This window comes from Halyomorpha halys, unplaced genomic scaffold, assembly GCF_000696795.3.
Source record: "Halyomorpha halys isolate HHAL.00 unplaced genomic scaffold, Hhal_1.1 Scaffold472.1, whole genome shotgun sequence".
Taxonomy (NCBI): Eukaryota; Metazoa; Arthropoda; class Insecta; order Hemiptera; family Pentatomidae; genus Halyomorpha; species Halyomorpha halys.
Window position 1 is genome coordinate 332604 of NW_027111148.1, and position 12974 is coordinate 345577.

Below are 12974 nucleotides of genomic sequence, written 5' to 3' on the forward strand. Positions count from 1 at the left end.
TTAAGCGCCTTCAGTTACTTGTTGGAATTGCATTCTGGGATCACAATTGAAAGGTTAAATCTCTTTGGGCTGTTACAGCTGATCTAGTCCTGAAGTCTGTAATTCTTGTTGTTAGTTAGGTCTAGGTTATTTATTTGGTCTATTTCTATAGACCAATTACACCCTCTTTATAATGTTCTCGATCAATATATTTATTTTTTCATTTCTTTTTATTTATGGTAAGTTAAAGTTTAAATAAGGTCTATAGTAGGAAAGAGTTCATTATTGCAGTTGTTAATGTATCTATATTTCGATTATAATAAATCTTTTTTATTTTTCTCATTTTAATTAAGTTTTCACATTTGACAAACTTTAATTTAGAAAAGTTAAAGACAATATGAAAATTTGAAGTGTAAGGTTATAAGAGAGCAAGGCTAAAGGGGACACACCCACTTTTTTAAAATACATTTGATTCTTTTGCAGTTAATGGAGCTGGTGAATTTTGTATCTTACAAACTCCTGAATCAATAAGGTTTTCTGGCCAAGAACAACTCGATTTGAGTTCTGTGAAAAATGTCTTATCTTCAGCCTGTGGTTTTACTATCCCAGAAGTATTTTACCAAAAACTTTACCTTCTGTTATATTTTAATTAGAACATATTTAACTTGTAAAATTATGAATTAGTACTTTTAATTTGGTTTTCATTTTTTTTCACTTTAATGTGCTCTATATCAATCTCTTTGTGTGATACTTCAACATTATTTTGAATCATGTTTCTTAAATCGGCTTCCACATACTTAAACTAGCCCTTATATCCTGACAAATGTATTCTAACCTTTCATTGGCAGATTTTCATCCTTCATTTAGCTTCAAAATTGTATAGAACGTTGTTATGTTTTTTATCATAACAATTTTTATGAATCTTTGTATGATTTATTTTATATTGTTGAGTATGATATTCGAAAATTGCAATACTATGCATGATATTCATTTGGAATCTTAGAAAACAATATAATTTGCCATGTTTTTCCAAATTATTGGAATAATATTTTTGATTTCCAATTTGCTTTTATTTATATTTTTTAAAGTTACAATTTATCGATATGTTTTTCATGATGTAATAAGCTTTTTACTTAGTCAACAATGCCCATAAACCCGTATTATTTCTACTGTAATCATAAATCTTTAATGATTCTCCTTCTTCTTCACTTCCTTTTATTAATTTTTTTACCAGTTTTCTGATATTTTTAGATGCCTCTATAAAATTTATTAGTAGCAATAATTCTGTTTCCTTTCATGAAATCAGATGATACAAATATTGCATGTAGTTTTAAATCATACTGAAATAATATGTTGGTTTTTAGTGTCCTCGTTGGTCTGGAATGGCAATCGAATCTCCGTTTAACTTTGCTGAAGGAGTTGTTGTAGTCGCTGTACCAGGGGTTGCATCTTTGGACTCTGTGCAGGGACGAACATATCCTTTAAATACTGACGAGAGCCTTGAAAGCACTTGGCATGCAATCTCGAGTCGTATGGCTGATAGATTTCCAACTGCAGATAACATGACTCTTAATTATGTTAATGTTAATGATCCCAGTAAAGCTGTAAGTATTTATGTTTATAGCACTACTGATTATTCTATAGTATATGATCATATTTTGGTAGCAAGAAAGTTCAGTGGTGAGGCTCGGTGCTTATAGCTCTCAGGATCCGGGTTTTACTCAGGCTGTGGCAGATAATTATTAATTCTGTTACTGTAGCTGTGAGTTCGGGAGTTCTCCGTGGTCCACCCAGCCTCACAAAGTGTGTACCCTTAAATAGAGGAAAAATCTGGCTGTCGAGTCTGATTCTGACCAGATCACCTTCTTGCACAACAGTTGGTCTAGTGATAGTACTTCTTTACAAAGTACTGAACTCCTGACCCTTCAAGGGTCATAGCGGTACAGATTTAGTTTTTTATTTTAATATTTAGAATAAGTAAATGAAATTATGTTGGCCAAGGAGGTCAGGGCTATACCTCAGCATTATCAATTTAGTGAAAGAATATTTCAAATCCAGTCAGAATCGGGTTGATATTTTGTAGTGTACCTATGAAATAAATTGATCTTCTCAAAAATGGTTAAAGTTCATTAGTAACCTGTTGTTTAAACCACCCTTCCTGCCTTAGAGTAAATAAGGACTATGTTGACACTTATCCCCAACTTAAAACTAAATGTGATTAGCATTTATCGCTAAATATGAGTATCAAGGAAAATACATGTGCACATGCATGAGCGAAAGTAGTGATCATAATTTACTAAAATTTATACTAGACCATGTTTTCAACTTCTCTTAAACTTTTGGTCCAATTGGAAGAGCTATTTTGGAAATAAAGGCGTGTCAACGAAAATGTATTAGCACAAATGTAAGTGAAAGTATTTAAATTTTATACTAGATCATTGATCTTGTAATTGGGATGCTGAAGAAGACATGTTTATCCTTTTCTGAGGGAAACTAATGGATGGAGTATAATAAAATAAATGTGGGGCCAACTAGGTACTAACCCACACAAGCTCTGAAAATTTCATTATGATTGGATTGACGGTTTGATCAATTATAGCCAAACACTACTTTACTACAGGCAGACATGGAACCAAATTTCTTCTTTTATGTCTGAAATATAAAAAGAGATTAGAAATTTTTTATTTTGAGAACATCAATTTTTTGTCTAAATATAAAACTCCCCTACCTTTGTCAATGAGGAAGCAAATGTAGTGCTAATAATTGACCAAAATACTATTTATTTAAGCTGCCCCCTAAAAAACTTCGAACTTCATAAACTCAAATCTTCGACATTATATGATACTTTTTGATTTAATTTGGAACAAGTATCTTTATATTAATGATAGAATTAATAAAATATTGCCTTTTTAAGGCTTTAGGTAAAAACAAATTTTTGTATTTGTTATAATAATATACAAGTTCCAGAAAAATGTAAAACAATCTAAGAATTGGTATAAACTATGAATGGATACATATTTTAAAATTAGAATTATACATGGAAAAAGATTTTACTTGATAAAAGATAGGAAAAAGATTAGAATTCTTGATGAACTGGTTGGATAGGAGATAATTCAATAGATGGAATAGAAAGTGATGATGGTATTGGGGTACTGTATGATTGCATGGTGAACAGTTGAGATGATTGGATTGAGTAGTAGAAGTCATATATGAAAAAGAAAAAGTGGAGCCTTTTCAAGTTTAAATCAGGAAATGGAGTTATCTTTCAAGATGCAATGGTAAAACTAAGGAAACCAAGTACACCAAAAATTGTAATTGTGTTTTCTCTAAGCCTCTAAGGTCACATTTTATTAATTTCATCTACTACTTCCACTTACCCATGTGAAAAACAAATTTCCTGGGTAAACATAGCTTCAATAACTGGGCTCATCCTCTAGATCTTATCTTCAAATAACAAATCATTAATGTTGAAATATTGGTAATTATTTGTTAATTATAATTATTCAGAAATGGATAGTTAAATTTTTTTTAAATTTAAGGTAATTAAAAAGAACAATATTGTGCATAAGCTATACTGGTATATATACTTGGCGAACTTAATTTTGAATAATATCCATTATTAAAAGGAGTATTAGTAATTATTAGATAGTTTTAGAAGTTTATTAGTATCTAGCCATTGATACCTCTAAACAATTTTCTTTTTTCTTTTTAGGTTGAAGTATACGGAACTCTTTCTCAGAGGGATTCCCCGAGTGTAGAATATCTCAAATTGTCGTCTCCTGAAGACAAAGCTTTCATTGATCAGATCAATACATTAGATGCCATCACTTCCAAAGTATGCTATTTAAGTAACATAATTGTGAAGAACACTACTTCATCAAATAAATTTTATATTTTATTTAAATTGTTTTTCTATTGAAATAGTGTATAGAGATGTATAGTAACTTGCTTAAAATATTGAAAAATAGTCAATTATAAAGTAAAAGAGTATGACTTTAAAGTAGATACATATAATAAGATATGTTATTTATGTTTTGGTTGCAATATTAACAAAAGGTGAATTAATGATTCGTTTAAAGCTTGGCGATGCCGAACATCTGAGGGTTAAGGATCCTCATTCCCATGCTGCCTTGTTCAATTGGGCTGGATTTATTATGATTTGAATGGTTTATGAAAAGTTATATTACAAGTTAAGAAATTAGAACATGTAGATGGTCTGTGAGAGAGACAATATGTTTCGCCAATCTGTTGTGGTTAATATGAGAAAGTTTTTCAGTGTGGTTCTTGGAATCAATCCATTCTGGCTCCTTGCTGATATGGAGTTTCAGTAATCTGTACTAGTACTTCATGTTGTGTTATTTCTTTGTGATTGCATTTAGATTTACTCACTTTGCGATGTTATACAAAATGACTGAAGTTTATAAATATGAAAAAAAAATCTAATATCTATAGCAGTAAGATTCAAGAAATAAAATTTTTATTGCCAGTATAATTCTTTCTGAATTTCATAATATTTATATTTTGTGAAACATAATTCACATTTTTCATTAGTGAAATTATTTATGGTATTGTAATTTAATTAATTAATATTTAGATATTATAGTATAAAATGCTGAAGAATTCTCTATAATGAATCTTGCATGTACCCCTGATACTAAGTTTTTCAATTGTTATTTCCTAACCTTCTGCAAGAGCAAATACATTTATTATTTTTTTCCCCTTCCTTGTCTTTCAGTGATAGAGGTTTGCTAGACTATACACTCAGTATTTACTCATATCCATCTAATTGTAACTTAAAAGGCATGTCAGCTTTGTTTCCAAGAAAGAAGTATCATGCAACAGAGAAATTTTGATTGTATGTTCTTATCCACACTAGTTATAATATTAATAGTTCTGACAAATCTGTGATTTTATTCTCTTCCATTAGGCTTCTGATTAAAAAATGATAATTATTTAAATTCTTAATTGATATTTATAGATTTGAGAATACTATATAAATTTCTTATAGCTGGTGTTATTTGAGACTGAGTTTCATAGTTTTGTACAAGGATTTTTATTATATGTAGCCCTATAAGACTGTGTACAATTTTAATTCCTTCCCGTTTGTTCCTCATGATTGACAGATATTTTAAAAGATATTGCTATTGTTGTGATTATCTAAATAACTTACTTTTGCCAAAATATAATTACCTAAAATATTCATTACTGACTAGGCTAGTAACAGGCATATAATTTTATACTTGTTTTAGATAGCAGACAAAGGTGTGAATGTTGATGGTCTTCCAGATATTCATTGGTTTACTGTACCAGGACTTCATAATCTGGTAGATATGTACGGAATCACATCAAAGCAAGTTCTTGAAGCTAAAAGGCTTATCTCTTCTTCTGTTCTCCTCCTGTCTGAAGTATTTACAACAGCATATGATGATAAGGTGTGTATTTTAATTTGTGAATTGTTGACAAATGTTTTATTTAAAAGTTAATAATTTGATTTATGGTTGCCTGGTGTATTGGGGACTTGAAGGGAAATTAAAATGTCTTATAGATTGCTTTATAAGATTTATCTTAAGGGTTTACAGAGGCACATATGTTTACAAATGAATGTGTAATAAGCTGTTAAATGTTTAGATTGTCCTTAAGGATGGCCAAATTGGCCGAAACGTTGGATAGTTGATATAATAAAGAGTGGTGAGACTAAACATGGATACCATTTGATTTATTTTATAAAGAAAAATATATCTATGAGTATCATTGTCATTGTTTTTAACTATTATTCTAATAAAAAGAAATAATTTTAATATATTTATTTTAGGTGATTTTCACTGTACTGTCAAGTGATGCTATTCATACAAGGAGGTATAGAAGGCAGGCGGAATCTACTAGTGCCGAAACTGATTCCACTACTGCCCCAACTACTAACGTAATATTTGTTTTAAGAATTCATAATTAATTATTTATGTTGCATGTACTTCATTTTGTATAGTAATTCAAATGAATCATTAGTTGGAAATAGTTTTCATCTTTCATTCTCCTGATGTTTGCTAACATTTTATTTTATTTTAAATAAAAATAATTTGATTTGTTCTACTTAGATATTAGTTTAGAGACAGTGCTGTGATTAAAGGAACTTTGGTTTGAAATATTTTTGTCTTTAGCCCTTAAGTTTCAGTAGGTTAAAATACGGTCTGGTGGTGTGATATACCTTGGCTTCCTTTATTTTTTTTTCCAGGTCTTGAAAACCTAAGAAATTTAATAAGAATTTTAAAATTGGAAGTGTACTTGAATGGACTACAATGCTCTGTTTGATTTTTCAAAATATTTATTTTTCTCTGAATAGCATCTCCATCACACCCTAACCTAACTCTATATCTCTTCATTAATTTTATTTTTTTGTTTGCATATTTAAATTCTGAAACAATGCTGAATTCGCTTCATACTACTTAGTTGAATTATTTCCTGTTTCTCAATTGTTTGGCATTTAAAAGTAAAAAAAAGTTATATATTTAAAGAAACGTGAATGTTCCCAAGTTCTTAAAGAGTGCTCTCAGAAGAATTGGATTGGTTCTTATTCTTTTAATTACTCTCAAAGAGGGAGATGTAGGGTGTGTTATCAAATAAAGATCATGGGGATGCCCTGCTGACTTGAATTCCTTGAAGATTATGAATTGTGCTCAAATTTTCCATTTCGGGAAAAAAAATCTAGAATTATGCTTTAAAAAATAGGCAATCTATTGTCCATTGGTTCTCATTCTCTGTATTTAACATTGCAAGAAGAGTCGATATTGCAGTTTTTTCCCTTGCCGTCTAAAATTTCAAGAGAACCAGTAAAGCCTCTATTTCACATATTTCTCCAAAATGTACTTCTTTTATGTTCTGTCTCACCTTTTGTTATCAGATATAACTTTATGAAGAAAATTGTAGTGTAATTTATTCGAATATGTGAATTTTACTGTTTACATTTGAAATTATTGTTTATATTCTGTATTTTCTAGCTGTTTTTATTTTGCTCCTCTCCCCACATCTCCCCTGTGAAAGAAATTAGATTACAAATTTTCATTTAAATTATACTACTTATATAATTATTCAAATTCATTTTAAAGTACAAATTTTACATTTTATCAGAAGCCAACCAAATACATTTTATAGTCCCAATAAATTTATGAAAAGCACTTAAAGATACTTGAATTATTCTTAGTATTGTATAGATATTAAAAAAATGTATCTTATTATTCTTAGACTTGAAGTATAACATGAAGTTTTTCAATAGAATCTTAATTCTACTCACAAACTATTACGTTATTTAATTGATTTAGTACTTAGCAAACTGTTATATTGAAAAAGTTGTTTTTGTAGGAGAATGAAGCCAAAGCTTCTGGTGATGTTGATGAAGATTTTCCTGTTATGTTTAACATTTTCCTCTGGACAACTGTTGCTTTTATCCTTATTCTGCTTGCTTGCTCAGGTAAATATTTTTTTTATTTTTATGATTATCATCAGTTACAATATTAAGCATTAATGATCCCGAAGTTTTGATGCCAATACCAGCAATAAATGCTTACAAGACTCCCTCTATGGGACCCGTTAAAACTCAAATTTACTCTGTGGCTCAACTGAACATATTCCTCCTATCTATCCCCTAGCATACCTAGTGGTTGATTATTTTTTTAGGAATTCAGTTATTATCAAGCTGAACAACTTCCAACCATCGAAATTTAATTACTTGAATTATACTTATTGGGTCTCTGCCATGCAATTCCACAGTGCGTGCCCCATTAGCTCTAGGTATTTATAGATAGGTATTACACCCTTCGTGCAATGCTAACATATTTCCTATGTTGGTCTGTATGGCTGTGAAATTGAAACCAACAATTTACTAAAAAAAATGCTTATATTGTGTAGTTCGACCAAACTGTGATGTCCCTAGAGAGGGATTAAGAAAGGTCTCTTTTCAGTTCTCTGGATAAATGAAATAAAAAACTTCTTTCTAACTGTCAGGTTTGACCTAGGCATTTCTTGACATTTTTAAAATGATTAATTTCAGGCTTAAGATGTTGATATTTAAACAGAAGAGGACATTTGTTTGGGAATTTTTGGCATAGAACTGAAACTTGGTCTTTCTTAAGCATGCTCCAGTAGTGTAGTGTTTCAACTTGACTAAAATTGAAATGTAATGTATGTATTTTTGGGAAATTTTGTCTGCTTCAGTTTTATATAGAATGTTAATCTTTAAGAAATGCTTAGTTTTCTAATTTACAGGAAAAACTGAAAGAAGTTTTATTTTAATTCCATTGTGAAGTCGGCAGCTGGTGAACATGAAATTCAAATTCAATGTCCTAAAAAAATGAAACTGTTGAGAAAAAATACTTGATTTTTTTTTTTTGAGAACTTTGTGAACCTTTGAACTCCAAGGGACCCGGGTTCTAATCCGGCTGGGCAGATAATTATTTTCTGTAGCACTGCAGCTATAAGTCAATCCTGTAGATTCTGGAGCCCTCTGGGATCCACCTAGCTTTAAAGTGGGTACCCTTAATTGGGGAAAATTCTGGCCGTCGAACGTGATCTTGAAAAGATCACCTCCTTGTATAACTATTTTTCTAAAAACAGTGCTTCCTTACAAAGTACTGAACCCGTAACCCTTCATGGATCGTTAGGGTGAGCAAGGTTTTACAGTACTAACATTTTTCTGAAAAGTGAACCTATTTTCTTCTTCTCTTATATTTTAAGTTTTTGATTATACTTTCTAAAATAATTCATATACCAATAACAGTGCTATTGTATTATATATATTTTATTATTATTATTTTTTAGTTGGAATTGCCCAAATGGATCCTGGAAGAGATTCAATTATTTATAGAATGACAAGCAACCGAATGAAAAAGGATCAGTAAATTTCGATGTTATGATTATTTTTACCATTATTTTGTGCACACTCATTATCATTACATTACCTGTGATTCTCTAAAACATATTTCAACTTTGAAGTTTGATTTTATATTTTATAAACAGTTTGACTTAAAATGTTATTAACCACTCTGATTCACTATTCTTTTGAAACAGTCAATGTATAATGTTTGAAGATACAGATAAATAACACTAGAAAAAGCTATTAAAGTTAAGAAACATCATTGTTAAATAATTAAGATAATTTTTCTTAGTTGTAATTACTTGTAAATTTTGTGTATATGTGTTGTTTTGTACAGATATACTTTAACATTCCTTTCATTGTAAAGTTATATATTAAACAAACTACAAATAAATATAAAAATGTGTATATTAAGTACACAATTTTGTAGTAAAAATGCATACGTTAATACACTATCGGGTCAGAGAAAATTATATCATCTTGTATAATTATAATTAGCAGTTAATATTTCACTTAAACCAATTTCAATATTTATTACAATTAACTTGGAAATAAATGATTATATAGAAGACTAGCTTTATGATAGGTTATGAAGTTATTGTAACAAATAGTATTTTACCAAGCACTTGCATGGTATAGTTTTTGAAAACTAAATGAATGTCTAACATAATAAACATGTCCTATTTAATTAATGATATGAGTCAGGTTTCAGTTTTGTTAGTTTGTAAGATGTTTATTTTATTTGAGTACAGCCAAGTTGTGAAATGCGGGATACTTTTAGAATGTGTGGAAGCATTATAGATAAATGTTGATTAAAAATATTTATTATTATTTTAAATTAAAACATGTTAAGAAGAGAGGTATTTAAGCTGGTAATTGCCGATTAAATTTTATTATTATTTACCAATTAAGTATTTGAGTTGTATGATTTTTATGTATAGTCAAAAAATTCTGGTTGATTTTTAATTATAATTTTTAAACTTATGGAATAAGGTAATTCCCATTTTCTTCCTATTGTATTGTTGTTAATAATAAACTTTTTTTTTTCAGGACATGTTTTATTTTTATCTTTAAGAAATAAGTTATGAATTATTAAAAATGTACTTTAAGAGTGATTCTCAAATAATGAGCAATTTTCTCGTTCCATCTAAATAAATAGTTTCCAGAGATCACTGTTCATGTTGGCCATTATATGGTCTTGGGAATCATTCATTACTTTCTGATAAAGATGATGAATCGATAATATTGCAATGTTTTAATCATCTACTTGCCTCTGTTGTCCCAGAGCAATACGTTTAATTTATCACAAAATGTGTGTACAGTCTAAATAAAAAATGAAGTTGGAAACTTAAATTACATATTTATTAAACAAATCAAAAATTGTATCCTTATTAGTCTCAACACTTTTTATTTCAACAGTCCTACGTTTCGGCCATTTATTTTATGGGCTATAAATAGTTTGTGTATATGGTAGTGATTTGGTGGATAATTTTAAAATAAGAAGATTTAGATATTTATGATTTTAAATTAAAAAAATAGGTTTTTAACTTATAATTAACGACCTGGGCAGAATAGCCTCTGCAAAACAAATTTTAAATTTTAATGTGAGGAAGAATTTATAGTTGAAGATTGTCCTTGAGGATGGCCGAAACGTTGGACTGTTGAAATAAAAAGTGTTGAGACTAATAAGGATACAATTTTTGATTTATTTAATAAATAATTACCTGTCTCAAGAAATTGAAATAATATATTTAAATTACATATTTAAGGCAAATATATGGGCATCGTTTTTGATGAAATTGACAGGCCTTAAGTGCCACTTGATGGAATAGATTTTTCAATTTTTTCTTTCTATTTTCTTAAAAGTTTTGGTTAAACTCGGTATTGTAAAACTAAATAATTTTTTATATATAACTAAATATCTTGTTTGAGACAGGTTTAGTTATAAGTTATAATAAAAATATTCATATAGTCACACACTTTTTATTTTCTTATAACTCCAACAATGTGGCTATTCTCAAAGATCTCATTTACAATATCACAGCTCACATTTCTTATCAAACTGCTGCAGGCTATTATGCCTTTGTCAATTTTTATCTTATTCATTAACCTATTATTATCACAATTTCACTTATAATTTTCAGTTTATAATGTTTATTTACACTATAATGTAAACCGAATGATTATAATAAGTGATATTGTGTTAATAATAAATTATTGACTATGATAAAAATTGACAAAAGCACAAAAGCCAATATCAGTTTGATTACAAATGTAAGCTGTGATATTGTAAATGAGATCTTTGGGAGTGGCCACATCGTTGGAGTTACAATAAAACAAGAAGTGTGAAACTATATAGATATTTTTATTTTAACTAATAATTGATCTTTCTTATCAACTATGCCTTATCCTCATTGAAATAGTTTAACTGGGCTCGAATGCTCAATTTTTAAAAAACTTTTCCTCTAAAGTACCTTTAATATTATTTGTTTGAAATAATTAACCATTTTGCGTTGCTTATATTAATAAAAAAATGTATAAATGTGAACTATGAAAGAATGTGATAATTAACTAAAGGAAAAATATGAAGAAATAGAGACAGGGTAAACAGAGACAGTCGAGCACTTCCCATAATCCAGGAACTTCCATTGAGGAATGATAACATCATAATGAGGCATCTCTAGTTTTCGATAATATCCACTTGAAGTAGCTTTCTGCCAAAATAATAAATCAGCCCTAAGAGTTGTGCTCATCATTGATGTATATAACCAATGAACCAGTATTGGCTTTAGAGCCTGCAGTTAAGTGAACAGGCCCAGGTAGAGGCATGTAAGCATTTTCACAATCGTCTCATCATAGTGGTAGAACCATCTTAACCATAACGGGCCTCTAATCCAAGCAGCAATATGGGCAACTGCTCATGGGTCCTGCACCTCTTAGCATGGTGGATTTGATTTTGTCGGAGATGGAAAAAATGGATATTCCATCCATTCCAGATAGCATTAATAAATATTAATTATCCAAAAATAAATCCAAGGAATGCATATTACACTATTTTCATCTCTATTGCTTTTTTTAAAGAATATAAAACAAAAAACAATTCATTTAAACTTTCAAATAAACTAATTTTCTGAGTCAACAGTACAGGTTGGCCACACATAGTTCAATTTTCGGCTTAGTGGTTCACATAGTTCTGGCGATTTGGAGTTACACATCTAGAATATTTTCTTAACTGTACTAACGGAATTAAACCCAATCCAAGCTTGTTAATCTGGTACGGAAAACTCAGGTGTGCAGGAAAATCTAGCAATTATATAAATGATAATATGTGCCACAGAAATAAGCAATAATTAATAGGCATGCTCTTGATTGCTTATTATTAATGAAACTATATAGATATTTTTATTTTAACTAATAATTGATCTTTCTTTTCAACTATGCCTTATCCTCATTGAAATAGTTTAACTGGACTCGAATGCTCAATTTTTAAAAAACTTTTCCTCAAATAAACTAAGCACTTTACAAAGCATAATAATCTCAGGCATTAGTTCATTATTCTTTTATATTTGTGGTTAGTAAGAATATCCATCAGAGGCAGTGTTGTATAAAGAGTAGTGTGTATGAAAAAAAATATTTTAGGACACATATTTTAATAGTGACCAATTTACAGATTATGACTTCATAAAAATAGTGTTTACATTAATTCTTTTGACAATTGATAGTTTTTTTTTTTTTTAATAACACTTAAAATAATTAAATTGTAGTTAAAATAACTTTAGTTATTAATTTATTTTTTTATGCTGTGCTACCAACTCCAAGAACAACCCGGGTTGGTTCAAAGCTACTAGCCTCAGAAAATCGCACAGTCTTAACATGGTAACGACCCCTGGTTTTGTTTAACAGAAGGCAAGGAGGTTAAGATGGGCAGGATATGAGGCTAGAAGCAACACATTACGTGGGACCCCAAAAAACAAATGAATAGACAGAATCAACAAAGATGCGAAAGAGCTGCATGCAGCAAACTGAAAAGCAGTAGTCCAAGATAAGCAGGTATGGAGAAGGCTGGTTTGAGTGGTCAAAGATAAACAAGGTCTGTAGAGGCAACCAAAAAAAAGTTATTTTTTTAAATAAT

General features: G+C 29.5%; 1 protein-coding gene across 1 annotated transcript; it reads left to right on the plus strand.

Moving 5' to 3' along the window:
- The first annotated feature begins 46 nt into the window (after positions 1-46).
- Positions 47-9894, plus strand: ATP6AP2 (ATPase H(+)-transporting accessory protein 2). The gene is made up of 8 exons (XM_014424509.2): positions 47-218; positions 463-590; positions 1344-1583; positions 3692-3814; positions 5229-5411; positions 5792-5899; positions 7333-7441; positions 8788-9894. The coding sequence occupies exons 1-8, from the start codon at positions 173-175 to the stop codon at positions 8865-8867; spliced, it is 1017 nt and encodes a 338-aa protein (XP_014279995.1). The 5' UTR covers positions 47-172; the 3' UTR covers positions 8868-9894.
- The last annotated feature ends 3080 nt before the right edge of the window (positions 9895-12974 follow it).